General features: G+C 36.2%; 1 protein-coding gene across 2 annotated transcripts in view; it reads right to left on the bottom strand.

Moving 5' to 3' along the window:
- The window catches only part of BEGAIN (brain enriched guanylate kinase associated), a 3,126,115-nt gene that overhangs the window by 1,311,747 nt on the left and 1,789,722 nt on the right, over nt 1-24,646 (bottom strand). Inside the window, exon 4 of one of the 2 annotated variants that reach the window (XM_044074560.1) lies at nt 5,977-5,985. The exons of the other annotated variant lie outside the window; for it this stretch is intronic. Within the exon in view, the coding sequence (XP_043930495.1) occupies nt 5,977-5,985 (9 nt within the window). The remainder of the gene's footprint in view (nt 1-5,976; nt 5,986-24,646) is intronic. 2 annotated transcript variants of the gene reach the window in all.

Here is a 24,646-nt window from a genome sequence, read left to right as displayed (position 1 = left end):
ACTGAACATACTAGCACAACTCTTGCATTGATTTAAGTCAAAGGATGATGGTCATCTTTTAACAGTGCTAAAGTTTTCCTCCACTCATGGAAAATTTTGCAACTGAGCGATTCTTTGAAGTGCTCAGCAGTGCAAAACAGGAGATACAGGCATTTCTGTGGCAGAGTATATGGTTAATTAGAATTAGTCACTCTCCTGAAATGCCTCATTATTATGCAGCTTGCCCAGAGGGACCATCCTACATGCTGAAGTTCCTTATAGTGAAAACTTAAGTAGTATGGTGGTGTATGAATTGGAATGGGCTCTGCAAAGAGGAAACCTCTGATCTTAAGGCTTCATACTAATGGCAATCCTTTCTGAATCTCAGGGAAAGTATTTGCAGGGGAAAATATATATTATGTCAGCAAAAAGGCATTACAGTGAATGTTGTTTCACTGACACATATAGACCAAACTCCAAAAAGAGTGAAACCTCAGGTCAGCGATTTTTTTCCCAGTGAAAAAACATTGCTTTGCTTGGCCTGACCCGTGACATTGCCCTTTACCCCACTGTAGTGCGATCTTGGAGTTGGTATATTTAGTTGTGGGGTGTGGGGGGCACAGCTCCTCACAGTGGGGGTTGTAGGGGGTGAAGCCCTCCACTTTGTAATGTTTTAAGTGTTATGTTGTGTTTTGTTGGTCTACCAATTTTTTTCCCAGGGAAAAAATCAGTGACCTGGAGTTTCAGTCTTTTAGAAGTTCAGTGTACACGAGTCAGCAAAATGGCATTCGCTGTAATGCTGTTTCACTGACATAATATAGAGCCATATACATATCTATATATATATATATATATATATATATATATATATATATATATATATATATATATATACACACATACATACATATTGTATACAATTGTATTTAGGAGCAATAGTAGGTGAAAATGACTATGGCTAGCCTCAAGCAATCAAATATTCATGTAAATTGCAAAATGCTGGAATACACAAGGGAACTGGCATGTATTCTTTCTCAATTGTGTGATCTTGCAGAATATATATATATATATATACATATATATATATATATATATATATATATATATATATATATATATATATAGATAAGGCTGCACGGCTGTGGGGAATGCAGTTTGTTTCATAGATAGATGTTGGGGACTTGTTCTATCGTGTAGAAAGCTTGTTTTTAATCTTCTGGTGAAGGTGAGCATTTTAGATGTTTTGACATTCATTCAGCTGTGTTTAGAATTTTTGTGGTTCAAGCATTTCTATGTTTATCTGTAGTAAACTCATCTCTCTCTCTCTCTCTCTCTATATATATATATATATATATATATATATATATATATATATATATATATATATATATATATATATATATATATATACAGATATATACACATATATATATATATATTTGTGTGAGTGTGTGTGTATATACTTATATATATATATTTGTGTGTGTATAGGTGTAGCAAATAAGTGTACCAATTAAACTTAAACACCCAAAATATCACAATATAAATGTCAATAAGCTATTTCTCATGTGCTGAGCAATAATCTCAGCATATTCAAAATTCAAATTTAAAAACATTGCAGAAAGTATGTCTTTTTGCAGGGGGTAAACTTTCCATGCACTCCTCCAAGGTTGGGGTCTGCATCTTCAAACACTTGATAATTACATATACAAACTCCAAGATCACACACTATCGCATGAAAGGGCATATTCCTCATATTCCCCAACCTTAAGAATTGTGTGATCTCATACACCTGTTGACCACCAGATTATTCAACCAAATTTTGCCGACTAAACAGATTTTGACTATTTATTTATTTATTTATTTATTTATTTAAGTTTGATGACTGGGGAAGGCCACTGGGCCATAAAGAGCCCATTTTCAGTGGAGGCCCGGGGAGAAAAGCTCCGAATATTACAAGTTACATATAGCATGTTACAAAAAAAAATAAAGATTTGTACAGAACAACTTAAGCATTTACAGTAATGTAATACATTATGTAATGAGCTTTTAGTGAGTTAACATTTAAACAGAAGGTTATTAGCCCTTTTGGAGGTTGGGTAAACCGAACATTTGCAGAAAAAGACATTTTTGTTAAATAAGTTCTTTGTAAGTAAACATTAAACAAGTAGCTACTAGCCCTTTGCAGATTATGGCCCAGTGGCCTTCCCCAGTCATCAAACTTAAATAAATGAATAAATAAATAAATAAATAAATAGTCAAAATAGTCTGCATGAAGAGAGTGCAAGAAAATTGGATTATGGAAAGTATAGTACATTAGATAACAGAGAGAAAATCAGTCCCTGGTAGGGCAAGACTGTTTTAGGTATAAACTAACCTAAATTAGTCAGTATAAACTTTGGTATAAGACTAAAGTGGCATTCACTCAAATTCAGTGTCCCCATATATATTTATATATATCACAACATGCATGCATATTGTGTGTGAGCATGTGTGTGTGCACCTGTGTGTGCTTGTGTGAAAATTTGTAAAGATATAAGAAGGAATAGTTAATAAAACTAAAAATGATTAAAGTAGAAGATTAGTTAAACTACCTCAAACGTACATCCTAAGGGATGAAGACTACAGTAAGTATACACTAAAAAATAGTATTACTTCAAAGTTTACATGTCAGATATACAAAGCAGAATTAAGATGTTCATTTTGAGTATAAAATGTAAATAATCAATTCTTCTTGAACATTCCTGGCTGTAAGACAAAATGCATTGTAATAGCAGATATTCAAGTAAATCTCTTTGCAGTATACCTTGCTATTTCATTTTTCCACTTTCCTTTGTACTTGTATAACACATTGATTAGTTGTTGTCCTTATAATGTACTACTTCTTAAATAAGGAAATGAATTCTGCTGATATACTCCTAATTCAACAGAACAATAGAAAATAAACCAGAGAGGAATCTGGGACTTAATACTTTCAAGGTTATATGGTAGTTTGTGGCTCTCTATGGATGTTTACTGATAAAGACTACATTCAGGCTTATATCAGGTCTACCCCTGGTATTGTAATTGCTGCAAGAGATTCTGATCTGACATTTCACCAATGTTTAACCAATCTTTCCTTCATGCAAAGGCATATTTTGAAATGAACACCCCAGCATATATTTTACACTCAACACTGGTGTATCAGAAAATGAAAAAAAAAAAAAAACATATATGCATATATATGTGTGTGTGTGTGTGTGTGTGTGTGTGTGTGTGTGTGTGTGTGTGTGTGTGTATGTGTGTGTGTATGTATATGAGGGGCAGGTCATAGATTCAAGGCAAAATCACGGACTGTTGAGAGGCATGAGTTGCATTTTTAGAGGCTGCTTATGGTGGCATCCTGCATTTGCCAGCTAATGTTACAATGACATTTTCAGTATTAACTCTGCTAGACTATTCAGCTTTACTGTCCTTGTTAGAATGCAACCACATGTTCTGCATATGCTAACTGCCCTTCTGCCTCTGCTACAGTAAGGGGGTGTATTATTTCCACCAGAATGACACGTCTTGACTTTTCTGCTACTGGTTACATTCAGAAGAGCCCAGTTGCATCTAGTACCACTACTGGATTTGATTCAACTTAATTCAGTCCAGATTGCATTCTAAATTCATGATTGTAATATTGAATTTAAAAGGTTTGAAACATTACTCCTTTTCTCAGACAACATTGATGCAATCTGTAACCTTCCTGAATTACTAATAATTGCGAATGGTTTTGTGAACAAGAAAACAACAATATCTCTTATATTGCTCAAATCTATGATCAGTTTTGAGTTATTATAGAAAGAAAACAATGCCATATGAAGTTTATGTTTGATATGGCTGATGTATGAGACTAAACATGACCATGAATTAATCTAATGAGGTCACAAATCATTTGCAACAGAAATTGTGTTTACCTTCTATGGGGAAGAAAGGAACTGTTAATAAATTAATGGATAATCTTGCTACAACAAAATTGCTAAGTTTTTACTGAAGCCTCATACAGGTCCCACCACTGTCTATCCCTTTAGCAACTCAACTGCCTTGAGTTGCCTCATATACTTCTGCTCAATCAACTCTCTATAGTGCATAAACTCTACTACCTTCCTGAGATAACTCCAGCACTTCAGCACTTAATTCAGCCCCACATTCCCTCTAGAGCCTTAAGATCTAGTAACCAGAACCTCATAACTGTCATCAAACATAATAACAAAGCTGCTAAGTCCCTCTTTGCCAACACCATTGCCAAATTCTGGAAGACACTGCCAAGCCAAATAACTTCTACCACTTCCTTTAGTCAATTCAAAAAACTCCTGAAAACCCACTATCTAAGTAACTGGCTATGCTCATGCCACTCACCAGGCTAATCCATACCAAGAGAATTTGTCAGGGTACAGCTATGTATAAACAATTCTTCCCCTGAAAGCTTCCAAACCCGTATACATTTACCTTACAAAACTTATAACTGCAAAAGAAAAAAAAATGTACCTCTGATTGTCTACTGTAAGAAATGTTAATCACTAGCATGATGTCCTGTTGTGTGTTTATATGCTATATGTATGTTTGTTAATCACCAGCATGTTGTCCTGATGTGTATATATGCCATATGTATGTATGTTCTACTTCTTTTTACTCTCATGTAAAGTATTGTAATGTTGAACATTTCTCCCCGGTCCTCCACTGAAAATGGACCTGTGTCCAGTCGGACTTTCCCTGTAAACAAATGTAAAATAAATAAAATAAATAAAAATAAATAAATACATAATAAAATGAATAAATACATAAGATAATAAATACATGCATATTATCTATTTCATATTGTAAGTCACATGCAGTGCACACACAGATGCGCGTGCACACATAGACACACACACACACACACACACACACACACACACACACACACACACACACACACACACACACACACACACACAACAGTATTTCACAAACATGAGGCTCAGTGTTGCAAGCACAACAAAACAAAAATGAAGAGCATCATTCAATCCCACTAGCAGCCGTAGCCTGCTGTAGGTACTTTCCTGGTTTGAACCCACAGATGTAAAACATTTCCTGCCCATTTTACATTTGAAAGAGGCACAAATGAGAAACATGATCTGCATTTGTTCACAGGTAACAAAAAACTACAACACAGTGATAACAACTGCAGCAGCTTGGTATAGACAACAGCATTTTTGAAGTCCTCTAACCATGACGTGTTCATAAATATTGCAGGCGCACTTTGCCCTCAAATTACTATTGTTCAAATGCCCATTTAAGCAGTTATTTCTCAGCACAGCAAGACTTGCAAAGTGGTTATTTGGTCACAGTCATATTTCAGAGCTAGAAGATTCTTTTCTTTACTACTGTACACATAATTTCATATGGACAGGGTGAGTATGTAATGGAGAATAAGTTGGCCTATGACGTGCTTGGTGTGAAACATTAATGGTTGCTTCTTTACTTTTTCTCTAGCATTCATGCTGTACCTCCTCACTTTCTAGACACTGCTCTAGTATGACTGAGAAGCTTGTCTGTTCCCATGCTCTTTGGAAACGTGGGGGTGCTTTTACTTCTCTTTTAACTGTGTCTCACTAGCCATTTAGCCACTGTTGTCAACAGTGGTACTCAAGCCCAGGTTCCTTACTATAGGGCAAAATGTCTCTCTTCTATCTAGGTATGCTGACCGCAAACTAAACAAGTATATAAAATCTGAATTAAATAAGAAAACTGAAAATGGTAGCTCACTGATATATTGCAAAGATCTTACATCTTTCAGAAAATAGAATGTATAATATTTTTAGGTTTGTAAAACACAAATCTGTATCATTGACTTATCAACAAAAGGATAACAATCCACAGAATAAAGCTATTTAAAACATTAAAATAATGAAGAATATAATAATGGATAGCAACACAACAAAACACATGCCGTTAAGTAAGTTTTATGAGATGAAAGATTTTGGCTCTTACCTGGAGACGCTGAAAATGTGGATGAATGCAAACAAGGTGGCAGAAGAGAAAAAGAAAGTGTTCACCAGTCAGTAGAGGGACATACACTGTATGACTTAACAGTAGGTTGCACAGTTATTTATTTTACTTGTTCTAAGCCAGCAATGCAAAGGTTATTATAACCAAACCAGAAATAATGACAGACATGGAAGAGAGTTCTTAGTAACCTCTTCTAAAACAAAGTTACAGGCAATTAAACTGGTTACCTTATAGTACTTCAACATTAAGTTTAAATATTTTATGTAACAAAATATTTTAAGGCAGATCTGTGTTTGAATTCCCAGAGAATGTTAAATAGCATTTCACTTAATTACTGTAAATGAAATAACATTTGACTTCATAACTTTACCTGCTTCACTTTTTCTGTTTGTCCTCTATATCTGCTGACATTAGCCCACCAGTAGACTTGATGCCATGCTTTCCCATTCACTGGGAAGTTCTGCCATTATGCAGTCCTCCATGGAGATAGTTTGTGCCCTCACTACCATCTGCCAGTAGTGGTAGTGGAGGCATTTCTTTAGGTCCTAACCCCCACCCCTACAGACTGACATGAGTATATGTATCATCAAGGAGGTTTTCTAGGCCCTGTCCATGTGTATGTATGCTTCCACACAAATGCTAATAAGGTCCACTTTCACTGCCTTGGAAATGCCATTCCCACATCCCCAGTTCTGGCCACTTTGATTGCTTGCAGGCCTCTGCTTGCTTGGTGACAACTGTCTGATGGGAACTGCCATTCTTTTTAAAGATAGGGAAGCTGTCATCATCCGTTTATTCCCATCATCCTCTATCAGCTCTTCCAGTACCAGAGATACTGTTTGAACTCTGGTAATCTGGATCAGAGTCAGGTTTCATTTTAATCTTGTATGTCACAGAATCACGTTAGACAAGTGGAATTTTAATTAAAGCCTTGTTTACATGCATATACTGAATACACCAAATAATATAACATAGGTTGCTCTTTATTGTTTTCACTTGCAACTGATTCCTTATACATAAATATGTGAAAGACATACTTTTAAAAAGATTCTGTCAGCTTCCATAAGACTCCAGCTGCTTCATGAACACATTTTACAAAGATTCATATTCTGCACTGACTGATAATGAAGCTGGTCATTTGGTTTATATTCTCATTTTATTTTTCCTTCAAATAAGGAGCAATTTTGTCTCCAGTTATGTGGAAGTTTCTCATCAAATCACGTTTGTTGATATTGATTGATCAGTTCAATCTGCACTATTTCTGTATGCAGTAGCATAACACCCCCACTTTAGTCATTCACTATTCTAAAGAGGAAGAGAAAAACTCATATCTTAAACTGCAGCATTGTTTTAACATTTTTCTGATATTTAAGTAGAATCCAGCAAGCACAGTCTGATTATTTAAATATAAGCAGCAATCAATAACATGATCATCACGGGGCTTTCTAATACTCAAAACAATTAAACAGATAAACTGTTGGGAATGTCTAACAGCTCCAGAAAGGATAATCAAGTCTATAAAATGTTCTTTCACTAAAAATGTCATTGCCTGGCAGACTCTTAGGCTTATTATCTGTGCTGGTTGCCAAGCAATATCAGCTACCCTACAGCCTTGTAGAAGTTAGTTCTTGTAAAAAATGGATAGTAAGACATTAATTAATGCAATTATACTCTATGCAAATATAGGAGCCTTAGCCTATTAACATAATATGAAGGTCTATGGCTAATCACTGCATACAATATATATAGATAGAAGATGGAAAGACAGATGCTCTGCATAAAGAGGTTGAGAAAGATAGCTTGGCTGGGCCCGGTTCAAACAGCATAAATACAGAAGCTCAAGGAAAACAGAAGGTGACGCTTGCTATGTTAATCTTATGATCCAGCTGGTATGCTGTAAACAAGCCAGAAAAACATGGATCATACTGAATGTAACAGAGAATAAATGTAATGATAAGTTTGGAGTAAATAAAAGCAAGGATATAAAAGATGCTTTAATATGTGGTAGTACACAATATGTTTTGGGGAGCTACATAATAATGCAGCTTAAGTATCATGGTTTTAATGTGTATGGTGTTATCTATGAAAATCGCATATTCTTTTTTTTTTTGCATTCATGACATCATGCCATAAAAAGATATTGTTAAGCGCTGGTGTGGGTACTATGTCTTCATAATTAATTAATTTTGTTCTGGAGAATTGAAACAATAACAGAAGCAATGTAGTCCTTTAACTTTATTTCATTTCATTTCTTTAAATTACTTAAAATTATGTCAGATGTGGTTAGCTCCTACATGTAGCCTAGAAAAGATCAGCTAAATGAAAAATGGATGACCTGCATTCACTTTTTTAACACCATCAGGATATGCATAAAAAAAGGATTGCATCCTTTAATCTAGTTTTGTGACATAGAGGTTTAAAGCCTTGAATATGCTGCACATGATCTGAATTCGATTAATAGCTTAGGTGCCCATAGGGATTGACAAAGGATGGGAGTGAGTGACTGTTGCTGGCTCACACATCTTAGGGGACGGAGGCAGTTTTGTTTCACCAAATGGGTGATACGTAGTGGAAACACTAGATGTTCTCCTTGTGGGCCTAGAGGTTAGCATGCCTGGACTGCCTTGTGCAAGTAACACATTAATCGGAGAGAAATTCAGCTGTGCAGAAGCACACATCCTCAAGGAAGGTAGCATCACTTATCTGCTTGAGAGTGGTACACTTCACTTATATCATAGGTCCTTCCCGTTAGATAATCACGGTATAAAGAGCAGTAAAACTAGTCCTTTTTTAGCACTGCTTACCAGCTCAATAACACTCTGCCATGAACTCTAAATCAGCTTGCAATTTCCCCCCACCATGGCATTCAGAAGTGAATACATTGCTCTATATTAAACCTCAAAGCACCTCAGATAATGTACAGAAGACATCAGGAGGTGTAGAGTCCACTATGCTGGCATACATCCCAGTATGTGTATGGAGTGTGTCCTTGTCATCTCATACTGCACAGTGTCTGGACATAATTATAACATCACTGCCCTTTCTCTTCACCTTTGCCCTCTATACTGCATGCTATCAGTTTGTTCTTCTCAGTAAAAGCCTATTGTGGGACTTTTTAATTGAACTCCATTGTCATCTGTCTAAGTTCTCTTGAAGGTACGTGAGTCATGTTCCAGGCTGGCTGTCACACTTTTATTATTGAGATGATTACTACTACAATAAAAAAGAAAATCATATTTCACATCACTATGTATATTGTTGACTCTTGTTTTTATCCACAACTATCATTTGCATATTCTTCTCTTGGTATATTGATTGTCAGACTTACTGACCATTGAGAAGAACTGAACTCTGTGATACTCTATAACAGCTGCCTGCAGCAAGCGAATTTTATGATATTGCATTGTCAGTACCTTATGACTGTAGAAAGCAGAAATTTTGTTAACTTAGAACCAAAATCCAAAATAAAAGCACTAGAAGGCCCAGTAATCATGACTTCAACACTAAAAAGCATAAAGGCAGCTCAATTTATTCAAATGTACAAATACTTAATGCTTAACTGAGTCACCACGTTTTCATCTGTATGCAAGCAGGACTTCTTCAGATAACATTTGAAAAATACATTGCCTCTGGCCCAATGTGTTTTTCAGATGTTATCTGAAAAATTCCTGCTTGCATGTGGATGAAAACGTGGTGACTCAGTTAAGTGTTAAGTATATGTACATTTGAATAAATCAAGCTGCCTTTACACTTTTTAGTGCTGAAGTTGTGATTATTGGGCCTTCTAGTGCTTTGTTTTGGATTTTGGTTCTTGGTGTTTTTTCAAGGCACCTTACTCCAAGTTTCACTTTTGATTTTGTTAACTTAGATTATTTGGATTGTCTAATTCATTTAACAATATTCTCCTAAACTGTCTGGCATCATTAGGAAGCTAAGTACGTAAAAAGTAAATCCATACATGGTTAATGGAAAGTCAACTGGCTGGAAGATATAACTCACATTTGTAAGGTGCCAGGCACTTTTTCAGAAAGCATTAAGGTAGCTGGTGGTGTGTCCCAGAATTCAGTACTGGGAACCATAAATGGAAATAAATGATCTACTTTGTTGAAATAAAAAAAAAAATACAAAACCAATTCAATTCCATCCACGCTCACCATGAAATGTTAATTATTTAGCACTTTCATCAGTTCAAAATGAATTCCTGAGAACTAATTACTGTATTAGCTTTCAGCAAATAAATACATTCCAACTCAGCCAGGTGAATACATTGTATAAATTAACCAATAATTGCCATCTTAAAATATTATTATTTAAAACCATATATTTATAGCATTATAATCAGTTAAAAGTCAAGCAAATATTTTGATTACACATACATATCAATAATAAACTTAAATATCTTAATAAAAAATTAGTATGTTTATTTGCTATATGACTATGATTTATAACTTCACTGTCCTGAATTTGAGAATTTTTGGAACTGAAACAGTCATTAACACCAGAGGCCTATGTTACATTTAATTTCTGCTGCCACACTAATAATTCTAATCTGAACTCCCAATCACCTCCATTTATGTTGCTTGTTATATTTTCTTACTCAAAAATATATAATTGTTAAAATTATTACATGCTGGGGCTTGTTTGCTCTGAGCATTGGTTCTAATTTTCGGGTTCCTGTTATATAATCGAAGATGCAATCCTCCAAATGCATCTTGATCGAACTTGAAAGCATGAGACAGCAAAATAGCGAAACGGCATATAAGCAATTTCCCTGGGAAAGACATCGCTAGGCTGCCTCCGTTGCCATTTTCATCACTGTAGTGTGATCTCAGAGTTGGTATATTTAAGTAGAGGGGGTGTGGGGGGCAGAGCCCCCCACTTTATGTAATGTTTTGAAGTTTTTATTTATTTATTTATTTATTTTTTGTGGAACAGCAATTTTTTTCCCCTGGGAAAAAAAATTGCTGTTCCGAGTGTTAGGGATAGTAAGCTTTAGTTTCCTGTAGGATATTGTAGGTTAATCTATGCCTTGTGTTCTGCATTATCAGATTATCTTTTTATTTAGTTTCCTGTATGATATTGTAGGTTAATCTATGCCTTGTGTTCTGCATTATCAGATTATCTCTTTGTTTAGTTTCTTGTAGGATATTGTACGTTAATCTATGACTTGTGTTCTGCATTATCAGATTATCCCTTTATTTAGTTTCCTATAGGATATTATAGGTTAATCTATGCCTTGTGTTCTGCATTATCAGATTATCTCTTTATTTAGTTTCCTATAGGATATTGTACGTTAATCTATGCCTTGTGTTCTGCATTATCAGATTATCTTTTTATTTAGTTTCCTGTATAATATTGTAGGTTAATCTATGCCTTGTGTTCTGCATTATCAGATTATCCCTTTATTTAGTTTCCTGTAGGATATTGTAGGTTAATCTATGCCTTGTGTTCTGCATTATTAGATTATCTCTTTATTTAGTTTCCTATAGGATATTGTACGTTAATCTATGCCTTGTGTTCTGCATTATCAGACTATCTCTTCATTTAGTTTCCTATAGGATACTGTAGGTTAATCTATGCTTTGTGTTCTGCATTATCAGATTATCCCTTTATTTAATTTCCTATAGGTTATTGTAGGTTAATCTATGCCTTGTGTTCTGCATTATCAGATTATCCCTTTATTTAGTTTCCTATAGGATATTGTAGGTTAATCTATATCTTGTGTTCTGCATTATCAGAATTTCTCTTTATTTAGTTTCCTATAGGATATTGTAAGTTAATCTATGCCTTGTCTTCTGAATTATCGTATTATCCCTTTATTTAGTTTCCTATAGGATATTGCAGGTTAATCTATGCCTTGTGTTCTGCCTTATCAGATTATCTCTTTATTTAGTTTCCTATATGATATTGTAGGTTAATCTATGCCTTGTGTTCTATGTTATCAGATTATCCCTTTATTTCGTTTCCTGTAGGATATTGTATGTTAATCTATGTCTTGTTTTCTGCATTATCAGATTATCCATTTATTTAGTTTCCTATAGGATATTGTAGGTTAATCTATGCCTTGTGTTCTGCATTATCAGATTATCCCTTTATTTAGTTTCCAATAGGATATTGTAGGTTACTATATGCCTTGTGTTCTGCATTATCAGATTATCCCTTTATTTAGTTTCCTATAGGATATTGTATGTTAATCTATGTCTTGTTTTCTGCATTATCAGATTATCCATTTATTTAGTTTCCTATAGGATATTGTAGGTTAATTTATGCCTTGTGTTCTGCATTATCAGATTATCCATTTATTTAGTTTCCTATAGGATATTGTAGGTTAATTTATGCCTTGTGTTCTGCATTATCAGATTATCCCTTTATTTAGTTTCCTGTAGGATATTGTATGTTAATCTATGCCTTGTGTTCTGCATTATCAGATTATCCCTTTATTTAGTTTCCTATAGGATATTGTAGGTTAATTTATGCCTTGTGTCCTGCATTATCATGGTCATATCCTCCTTGATCACCTGCATATTTGCAAGTCAGATAATTCCATTAATACCATAACTAAGGACATACATCTCCACCCAATACCTGTCTCACTTCTGGAACTGACTTTCCCTACAAGTTAAACAAAATGACACCCTGGTATCCTAGTATCCTTCAAATGAAATCTGTTTGATTGGATAGCTGTGGACAAATGTACTCCAGGATTAACCTGCTTTGCCCTTCTTGAAAAGGCAGGCACTCCATGAGAGTGGGTATTGGCAAGATGTATAAAGTCAGTTGCTTTACTTTAATTCCCTATCATCCTATAAGCACTAAATCACAAGAAACCATGATGTCTACATAAAATATATATTTTATATACAGTGTCTACCCCTGTGCTTAACATTTATATGATTAGTCTACTCTGCGATGTGGAGTGGTATGCATTTACATTTAGTGGTAACATAGACCTACTGATGCGGCATTCTCTAATGCTTTCTATTCACACCCTCAATGGTCAAATGAATGAATTACAACTGACCAAAATAATAAGGGTAGATATTGTGTAATGCTGAAAGCCAAAGTGTCAAAACTCCAAAAATGTATTCTATACAAGGAACTACATCCCTGTGAACTCTCATATTGTGGGTTGTGACTTTATACTCTTGCAACTTCATTCTTCTAACTCTGAGGTTACACACACTTGAAAATGGTGTTTTCCTTTTCTGCATCATCAGACTCAGACATAGACTTAAATTCTAAACATTCCAACTTTCAGTGTTATGCATTTTGTTCTAATTTTTTGGTAAAGTATAATTTGATAATTTGACTGCTATTATCACAGGAGACTCTATTCAACAGGTACATAGTAAATTAGATTAATGTTAAATGACTGACTGACTCTCACATAAATTATTTTTTGTCATGAGAAAGACGCAATTCATTAAATGTACACTCTGAACTCTGGAGAGGCACATGGGATGTTTTGCTTAATGTTCAAGAGACTGAAACAGTTTATCTCTGATTAACGTCTGAGGGAAACTGTATGTATAATTAAACACACACAGTCTTGTATGTGTGAAAGGAAGCGACAGTGTAGCAGAAAATGTATGGCAAAACACTATGAACTATAATCTTTTTGTTTGGCTCTAATTTCTATATCTTGATTGTATACTCTCTCACTTGAGTAAATCCCTTACTAAAACCCTTAACGTCATTCATAGAAAGCAGCATGGTGTTATCCATTTAAGAAAAGCCTGCATGACTAAATGTTAAATATTATGCGTCATAATCTAAAAAATATATCCAGTACTGTAAATGCTAGAAAGATTAGCACAAATAGCATATGTTGTAGAAAATGTGTTATCAAGATAGTTGTAAACAGTGATGTTACTGTACATTTATCGGAGACCTTTAGAACTCAAGTATCCTTAAATCAATATTTTTATCTCAATTTTTTTGAATAAGAGAGCAAGCACATCTGAACTTAATATGCAGACTTACAATGAAGCAAATGAACAATCTTCATAATAAATAATGCATGTCATTCTGTGCTACTTCCTTTGATCTTCTGTAGCTCTTACTGTTTTTATTCATAGAAATCAAAGCAAATTATTATTTAAAAAGCATTACACTCAACTATTCAAATCATAGTACTCAACTAAGCATACAGTATTTCATGTATATCAAAAGATGGCAATACTGTTTTGTTCAATCTTTTTAAGATCATCTTCTTAGCCATCCTGCATGCTACATCTATAAGACAAATATTGTATTCACCGACTAAAAGGTAAAGATTAAAAAGAAAGATTATTCAATCCATTAGATGCTCATTTATTAGTACATCTGGTACTCCTTAGTCTATTTTTCTTTCACAAGCTATATTTACTTGGGTGTAAATACATCAGTAATGGGTTACATTTGCCTTTTCTGCTTTACACTGCTAGCATTTATGGCTAGCATTTGAGGGCAGGTTTATTTAACAGATCTGGAGAGTTACACATTTCATGTATCAGTTTAAGTATTGCACTGTTATGGTTGGACATATTGTTTATATATGTAAAGCATTACTTCACTCAAGTTCATTGATAGATGAATGAAAGTTCAACGCATTTATTTTCTCATTCGCTCTTACTCATTTATTATTTTCTTCTTTTTAGAAAGGAAATGTTGAGTTAATGTAATTCCTTTTTCCTGGTATGGTTTTCATGAATTTGCCGTATTTTGATTTTAACCAAACACGTGCACATTTTATTCAGTATAATGCTTAATTTATTATAATTTTAAAACATTTGGTAAAGAATGGTTCCAAGCAGTAATTTCTGAAAATTTATAATTATCTTATTTTCCTTGGCTTTTATATGATACTGACTCATTTAATGGGAGATCAGAACCAAGTATTCATTAATTCATTCATTCAAATAGTAAACTTTAGAGGATTTGTTAACCATGTCATTCATATTTCTGATCTAGAAGATTATAACTGGGTCTCCAGTCATAGTCAAATTGTTATATATTCAAGACATAATTGTCAAAAAATTCATCTTCAGAATGCGTGTAGAGCCAGGCTTCATATTTCTCCTGGGCATGTGTTATTTTTCTGATAACACTCACCCTGTCGGGCATTATTGCTTGATAGACATCTTACAGTACTATTAGCTATGCAACACACTTACATAACATTCTGTATTTTTAATTAAGTTTGTCTTGTATATTTAAGCATTGGTGGTAAACTGAGGCCCCATCTGCTAGAGAAGGTGGTAGCTTATGTGGATATATAAAGTCTCAATTCACCTATTGAATGAGTAGAGGAAGTTCTTTGATGCCCTGACACATTTCTCAAGTAGTAGAAATATCACCTCGGGTCTCACCTGAAAATAGACCACTAATTTAGAGGGATTAACCTGGTCAACAAAGGATAAATAAATGAAACATAAACAAATACTTTTGTTTCTTTGTATTCCTAAGTTCATTTGTTACTTATTATTGTCTTTGTCACTGTGGCCTAGATTGTAAGCTTGCCTGGTTATCAAAGTATAACTAACTAACTCAACATATAAACTCTCCAACAAACAATGGTCCAGATATAATCAAACAGTGTCAAAAATTTTCAGCAAGAAACAGTGATGTTATGAAATGATCCCCTTATTTAATAAAATAAAGAGTTAATCACATGATACAAAAATGGTAACTTTCAGACAAAAAGCATCTGTTGTATACTGCCTCTGACACATAAAAGTAATTGTGAGCCAATAAGTAAAGTAGCATGAAACAAATACAACTCAGGGGATTCATAAACGTTAGTGCAAAGCGTACACCTCATAGCAATTCACGGTAATGTTTTATATTCAGAGTCAGTCATAATATGGGTCTATATTTTGTTGCCAAAAGCTGTTTACAGCGAATACAGCAACATTGACCCTTAAACAACAAAAACTCACTAATGGGAATGGCTAACGTCAGTGATTTTTTTCCAAGGGAAAAAATCGCTTGGCCGTTGCTGTGAAATTTCCCTTTACTCTACTGTAGTGTGATCACGGAGTTGATATATTTAGCTAGGGGGGTGTTGGGGCAAAGCCCCCCACTCTGTAGTGATTTAGGTGGGCTGTCTTATTTGGCTGGTCTGCCGATCAGGGACCTGACCATTTGCATTAGTGGGTTTTTGTAGTTTCAGGGTCAATGTTGTTGTATTTGCTGTAAACAGCTTTCGATAACATAATATAGGCTCCCATAATATATGTAGTACCACCTCAGACTGTCTTTGTTGCAATGGTATGTCCAAATGAGGGAGTCCAGGGGAAGAAGCATATGCTAATTAGCCATGTGCTCCCTTTCCCCTGAAACTGTCTCCAGGAAGACATATACACACAAAACAATTCTTGAAATCGCTTGGGTAGGTAAATTACCAGGGCAACCCCTAACATGTCAAAGTAGTGAACATGGTCAAAATGTCATGTTCAGCCATATGGAAGAGCTAAGTACTGATGATTTAAATAGTAAGGTAAAGTTGGTAGGTGTGTGAGTGACTGAGCTTTTCTGTGGGGCTACATGTGTGAGTGTGTTTGTGTGTGTGTGTATATATGTGTGTGTGTGTGTGTGTGTGTGTGTGTGTGTGTGTGTGTGTGTGTGTGTGTGTGTGTGTGTGTGTGTGTGTGTGTGTGATTGCAGCTGGGTTGATAGGGGGCTATGTGTGTGCTTTTGTGCATTTCTGTGCTTGATGTAGATGTGTGTGTGTGTGTGTGTGTGTGTGTGTGTGTGTGTGTGTGTGTGTGTGTGTGTGTGTGGGTGTGTGGTTGTCATACCTTCACATGCCCATAGACTAATGAGCATAGTCTACGATATTGGGTGGGGGGACCACTAGACACCAGGGATAACAGTACTATGAGGATGGTGGGAGTCACTAGCCTCCAAGAAATAATGCATTAGATGTGCCATGGCTACACTCACAGCTGTACGGGTATCGAGGTGGGAGAACACCAGATGCCAGGGATTATTTTATAAAACTTGTGCCATAATGGCACTATAACCAATATGAGGATCTGGAAGGGGGAAAACACTAGACACTAGGGATAGGATGTCCAGACAACTTAGGAGAAGGAGACATCCAGGATGTGCATACTATTTGGAGACAGGTATGGGGATTGGGATGTGTGTGTGTGTGTGTGTGTGTGTGTGCGTGTGTGCGTGTGTGCGTGTGTGTGTGTGTGTGTGTGTGTGTGTGTGTGTGTGTGTGTGTGTGTGTGTGTGTGTGTGTGTGTGTGTGTGTGTGCTTGTGTGTTTGTGACTGAACGGGGGTGGCTATGATGACATCGTGCATCCGTCACAGTTTACTACTGTGGGAAGTGCTGATCTGCACTTTGTGGTTGTTAACTACAATTCAGAGATATGCAAATGAGCTAATAAGGTCTTTCCTTGACATTGCTTACATATCTCTAAATTACAAAATACTGCATCCTTAGGGCGGGGTCTTTGTAGAATGAGTCATATTGGCCCATTAATTAATTCATAGGGCATTTATTATAAAAATAGTCAAAAACACCGTACAACAATATTTTTTAAGCATACATTTTGTTGTAATTTTACCATTGTTTTTCTTTAAATGTACAGTTTCAAAGAAACATTGTTATTCATATCTGCTCATGTTATTCATCTTAATTTCCCATTCAGTCTCAGATTTAAAAGCAACTCATATTTATAATCCCAGATTATTTTTTTCTAAAATTTATAACATGAAAAAAAACATGAAAACTGCATCATAACTAGACATCCTAACATGCTTATATGAAGCATTAGTTCTTCTTCTTCTTCTTTTGGCTTTTCCTGGTTAGGGGTTACCACAGCAGATCATCTGCCCGCTCATGATTGGCAGTGGAGTTTTTATGGTGTCGAGTTGCCAGCACAGCGCCCAACCTTCCACAGAAGGCACACACCACACACACACACACACACACACACACACACACACACACACACACACACACACACACACACACACACACACCAAGGGCCAATTTAGAGTGTCCAATCCACCTACAGCATGTCTTTTGGATGTGGGAGGAAACCAGAGGAAACACACGCAACCACAGGGAGGACATACAGACTCCACACAGAAGGCACCCCAGCCGAGGATCGAACCAGAGAACCTCTTGTTGTGAGGTAGAAATGCTGACTGCTGCACCACTGTGGCCACCCGTATGAAGCATTAGTACTATTTTACTTTAATACTGCAGTTGTTCTTTAATATGAACCCTCTTAATCGTTTTAATAGAGTCAATCATTTCATAGCATCACTGTTTCTTCCTGCCATATGTTTGCCACAGTTTGTTTATAGGACAGGCCTAATTTGGTTATAATGAAAGTGCACTCAGGCAGAGATGGATTTTGGTGGGTCTGTAACCCTGAGTTTTTCTAATTGAAGACTACTGCAAAGTCAACAGTGCATAACAGAAAATAATAAATTAGCAGAATTTCTAGAGTTGTCTCCTTCCTGTCAGTGATTACAAATACTACTTACAATGCTTGGAAGAGAAATGAAACCAAGAAAAAAGATACTGCTAGAAAGATGGGTTACTTTAGGAAGATCAACTAAGGCATGGGACAAATAGAGGTAGTTTGTGAATAGCACATGGATCAAGAAGGGAGTAATGAAAAGGAAACACCCCAGGAACACTATTTATAATCACTTAACTAAATTGTGCAACTTTTCTATGTAGCCTGAGACACACACCACAGAGCTGTGTTATTTGTAATGGGGACATTACATAGTACAAGAATGACATATGGATCTGTGCACTTGCATAAGCTGAGGTATACAGTTAGTGTGCTAATGATTACCAAAACTTTGTTCCATGGTTCACAGTCACAAAACACACAGATCACACAATTCTGGAAAAGCACAATTTTATGTTGGTGCACCTATATCTCTACAGCACTATAAATAATTCTTGCATCCCTAATGGCCATCTAAATGCAATGTGTTGCTCAGCATAGTATAGCTGAGAAACACCATCATGTCTACTGTAGTGCAAACCCATAAAATCACAAGTTAATTATAAAGAGGCTCACAGAACAGATCCTATATTGATGCAGAACCATAGCTAGGATAGGAATAAGATGGTGGGTACCCTGGGAACAAGCAGTAAGTGGATGCAAGTGTACAATCAGCAATGTCAAAATGAGAGTAAAATTTTTTTAATTGGTGTTGCAGCTGAGAACTGATGCAATGCCAGTATTCAGTCACTTAAGCCATTTAAACACCTGGGCCTGTGTCGGTGATGAAATGCTTTGAATGAGGAGACTTCTGAAGAGTTGTAAGACGAGCATTTTTTTTTTCTTGCTAAACTTGAAGAGGAGTTTTTTTTTTTTCACTCCTTAACTTTAGTTTGAGGGGGACACCAGTCTGGGGTGCTGTCCAGGGTGACAGGTTATCTAGTTACTGCTCTGTATTGGCATACACTGTGCAGACAGGCACAGTATGACAGTCTAATTTATCCTGCCTCTCAGACAGTGATGGCAGCATCATGGATGTTGCAGCAGGAGCATCAGATTGTTTCACTAACACAATACTTTAATGAGAGATCCACTGTATGAGTGAGCAGTGAGGTGGGAATGTTCATGAATTGCCCCTGCTCATGCCTGTGCAGCAACTGAACAATGTACTGCAGCCTCTGTGTATGCAAAGACATGCAGTAGGTCAACTGTTAACTTTTAAATTGTCTGTAGGCACAGTCCAGCTCTATTACAATGCGGTCACATATTGTGACCTTTGTAGCCCAGTAAGTAATGGTCTCAAAGCAGAAGACTGGTTCTAATGGGTGGGAGGGTCAGATGTCTGGTCTGTGAAATATTCTACTCCATTTGCAGTCATGCAGTTCATTTCCACCTGTTTTACAAGTTCATATTATCAGTGAACTGCTGAATTGGCTAAATGAATATGTTATAAAACAAACACAACACAAACCTGCTCACAAATACTACTAAAGTATTAATCTACAGTGGCTACAGTGTGGAACCCATATGATGCAGTCAATGCGGGTGTTGTAGATCTGTGCTACTGAGGTCAAGAAAAGCTGTGTTATGCCATGTTTTATGTGGTTACAAACTGAGATCCAGAAAGCCCACTTATGCCCAGTTCATAGTAGTTCACTAGTGGTGTCTAAGCATGATTCAATGTTATGAAACCTGCTAATGCGATTATCATATATTAAGTACAGTGTACACAACTTGTTTTTGTGTGCACACTGTGTGCATAAATCTATGGGCACAATGGAAGACCATTGTGGGAAGGGAAGTATCAGGGAGAACAAGTAATGGTAAATTACCAAGGAAGAGGTCTAACAAGGAACAGGAAGTAATGGTAAATTACCAAGGAAGAGGTCTAACAAGGAACAGGAAGTAATGGTAAATTACCAAGGAAGAGGTCTAACAAGGAACAGGAAGTAATGGTAAATTACCAAGGAAGAGGTCTAACATGGAACAGGAAGAAGGCTTCATGGCAGTTGAGGAGTCTGGCATTAAAGGTATCATTTGGGGTGGATGAAATGGGTAAACCATGTTACTACAGGAACAATTCCTTGGCTGATTCTTGAAAGGACAACTGATGAAGAGGTCAGGATATTTGGGGTGGGGGTTACAGGAAATGAAATACTTGCATATTATAGTACATGTAGAAACACAATGAACTATCAGACAATGTATCAGAAGAGGGGGCACAGAGGACAGCCAGAGTAGTAACACACAGGAAAAGGGGTATGTGATGCAATGTTAGACTTTACACAATTAGGCATCAGAGATTCAAGGAATTTATTAGCTGGGATCATGTTTTAAGGGGGAGGAATATGGGCTACAGGGATACTGAAAAGGAACGTGCTGTATAGTGCAGCTGTATACCAAGTATAGGTTTTTTTAGTCTGGAAAGAAGTGGACAAAGTTACATTCATGAAAATGCACACTTAAAATAAGGTGGATTGAAGGAACGGAAATAATAGTGATATCGAACTGAGAATGACTAAAACAACTGAAAAGGTGAAACTAAGCAGTAGCAATTGTACAAAAAGAGCGTAAGTAAAACGAAAAATTGATAGGCATTACTGTGTAAAGCAAGGAGCCTAAGAAAAAGATAGGATAGTTCATACAGTGCTGGAAAAAAGAAAAACTAGACCTGGCGGTATCATAGAAAGTCAAAGTGGAGCATGTCACTTTTTGGGTATAAGCTGCACAGGACAGATAAAGAAGACAAATCAGGCTGAGGAAGGGTAGTCTGTTTTAAATGATTGGTCAGTTATAGATTATGGAGGAAATGGGGACGCAAATAGATGCAAAGGCAATAAAATGAGTACACCAGCAGTTAGGTTAGATGGGTTTAAATGAGAGGATTGATGTACAGATGTAATCTACAGATAAAGTGATGCTAATAAGAAGAGAAATAAGGTATTAAAAGAGAGCATAAATCCATAGTGTGAAGAGGAAAAGGTGATCCCGTCATGATACCTCATTCTCCTAGAATGCTTTGGAGCACTTTTCTAGCAGTCAGATGGCAGCACTATCAGAGTAGGTAAGATTTGTACATCATGTTTAAGTAAGTAGTTAACATTAACAGGCTGCTAGATGAAATATTATGTAAGTCAGAGGAGAGCCAAATACATAAGGCATAGAGGTTAAGGCAGTTTTAGCTACTAGTGAACATATAGCTGTATAGTTTACCTTAGAGAGTGGGAAGTAAGGGGTTTTATTCTAGCTGCTACAGAAATACATTTTTTAAGTTTAGTTCTCTAGTCTGGGATACCCTTCCACCAGAAACTGAAAATGTTGCTTCAGAAAGATCATATCGAACTTTAAATAAGAACTTCATAACACAATCAATAATCTTTAATGTCTCAAAGAAAATGTCATTGTTTCGATTGCTACATCTTAAACTCCTCATTCTTTGATGTGTTAGCTGCTAGTTACAATGTTTTTTTTATTTTAAACTCACCTATCCAGTTGTATTATCTATTCTTGTCTATTGCCTCCTATTTCATTTATTATGCCCCAGACTTATTGTCCTCTCACTCTATCCTTTTCCATTCCCCCTCACTCTTCCTTTCTATTTTTCTCTCACAAGTGCTCTATGTTTATTCTTTTGTTAGGGTATTTATACCTAATGTCCAGAAATAACCATTCATATGGTCACAGGAAGTTATTAGGCGTGTGTCCTGGAGTCAACTAAAAAGCCTAACCCAGTTTCCCAGTTGCCCCAGAGCACTACCTGGTTGACTGTCATCAATCAGTGACCGAGAGACTTGAACTCTGGACTCCAGGAAGCAGCTTGTTTACAGTTCATACCTTTAATCCTTTGAACTGACAGATAAAAGATTAGTACTTTTGCACCGTGTTAGCAGTTCTGTTTTAATCATGAGTGACCAAGCTTCCTATCCCTCTCGTTCACAATAGTAATTATTATAACCAGCAGATGGTGTTTTATTAAACAAAGATATTGGTTTGGATATGGTGTTTAATTTATCTTTCCTTATGTGATGTATTGCATACTGTGTACATGTTTTCATGTATTATGCCACTGGTGCACCAGGCTATTCCACAACAGAGTACTTTACTGAATAAATACATTATGTGCATTATGTTTAATATGCCATTTGTCAGTAGCATGATTCACAGACTAGGATCGCAGTGATGACATGTGATGCACAAAAGAATGGCAATGCCTTTTAACCACACACTAGTGTGCATAGCATGTCAGTGTGCTCTGTGCACCCAGCTGCTATGACTGAATCACTAAGTGCCATGATGGAAAAGCAGGGAGTAGCTGCTGAATAAGGCGCAATGCTTCTGACATACCTCTCATTAGCTGGTCCAAACTACACTGTGCTCTGCTGTCATACCAAATGAGAGTCACTACACATTCTCCTTCAGTTATGATGGCACGGCTAGGGTCATTACCATGACAACTACATGGCTGCCCTATGTAGCAGCATAAGAATTGCCTCTGCTGGGAGCTTGCCTGCACCACATTCAACTCCACAGCTGCAGGGTTTTTCCTACAGTATATAAATATATATATTAGTTTTTTTTAATTATTCAGTGAAGTTGTTGCCCAGCTCTATATGCTGAACAACACTTCAGTATGGAAGGGGATTAGTGTGGTCAGATGCATTACAACAGCTATTATGCAGTAGTTCTGGTCCTATAAGGTATGCAGTAGGGAACAAGCCTTTATGCAGTTGTAGTTTTTCTCAGTTGTTACAGGGAAGTCATTTGCAGATTTTTTGTGCACAAAGAACTGTTGTTACATAATGGAGTAAGTCTGCATAAAGAGTCTCACTTCACTGTGTTGCACTCATAATTAATCGCAAAGATATTTGGTATGTTATTCTAATCTATTACAGCTCTACTCCATACGGCACAAAGTTCATGAATTCCACCAGCTGTACTGTTACTGTAGTTGTACTGTGAAGCATATTTTCATTATTGCTGTACACTAAGCCTGTGTCACATATTTACTGTTTTCTGACCTGGGTCATGCCTAAAAACAGTAACTTTGACCAGCTAACGTACCTAGTTAATAAAACAATGCATTAAAGTCTAGTGATTCCTTCAAGATAGAATGAGATATCAAGTGTGGGTGGAGGGAGGCTATAGGTAAGGGCTGGGTCAAAATGTTAGTAGCAATACGTGCTGGTCAAACTAGATAGACCATCCATCTGCTTTTGCTGTCCTGGACATTTTATTATGTTATGTATCATAACTGTCATTCAACACTTTTCATGTTAAGTTATGTCAATGTTCCATTTATGCTTTTGGCTGTGTTATTGTACTCACATTGTGAGTACCTTCATTGAAGGTTGGGCGTTGGGCTGGCAACTTGGCACTGTAAAAATCTACTGCCAATCATTAGCGGACAGGAGTTTCACTGTGGCAACCCCTAACCGCGAAAAGCCAAAAGAAGAAAAAGATCATACTCACATTGTGAAATCTTTCTGGGTTTTTTTTTTTAGAAATTCTTAGAATGTATTAAAATATTTGTTGCTTAAAGTTCTTTATTTCATTTGCTTATGCTGTGACTATAATATACCTGCCTGGTCCAGACTTGCTCTATAGGATATTATCAAATAATGACACATGGAAAATCGTACTGCTGCACACTAATATACTCAGCAGTGACCACACTTAAAAGTCTTAAATGACTCCTATAGCAACCCCTTGAAAAGCCACCTCCATCCATGGAAATTACTAGGTGACAAGGAAGGAGAACAGAAGTAGACTGCCAGGCTTTTATTGCACATCAAACTTACATGGACACACACCCACAGACAATTTAAAAGTTAACAGTTGACCTACTGCATGTCTTTGGAATGTGTGAGGAAACAACAGTTTGTTACTAGTGAAATTACTGAATTCAAAAGAATTGTTCACACTTTTGTGAAAACTTCAAAAGACATAATGAGTTGGAAAATGAACTTTCAGCAAATGCCACTGTAATGTTCATTGAAGAAATTCCTGCAAAAATAAGATACTTAAATAAGTCTTTTGGATATTGTCATAGCAAATGTCTCTTACTTCATGCTGTTTTAATTGTGAAGACAAACTATATAAAAACAGGATTAAACTATTTCTTAATAAGTAGTTTGCATCTATTTTCATTTCATAATCCACATGTAAGTCACAGCAGGAATAAATA

This window comes from Protopterus annectens, chromosome 6.part0 (assembly GCF_019279795.1).
Source record: "Protopterus annectens isolate FY-2018-M chromosome 6.part0, PAN1.0, whole genome shotgun sequence".
Lineage (NCBI taxonomy): Eukaryota > Metazoa > Chordata > Ceratodontiformes > Protopteridae > Protopterus > Protopterus annectens.
The sequence above is the reverse complement of the archived record's forward strand: the minus strand, read 5'-3'. Positions and strand labels throughout refer to the sequence as shown.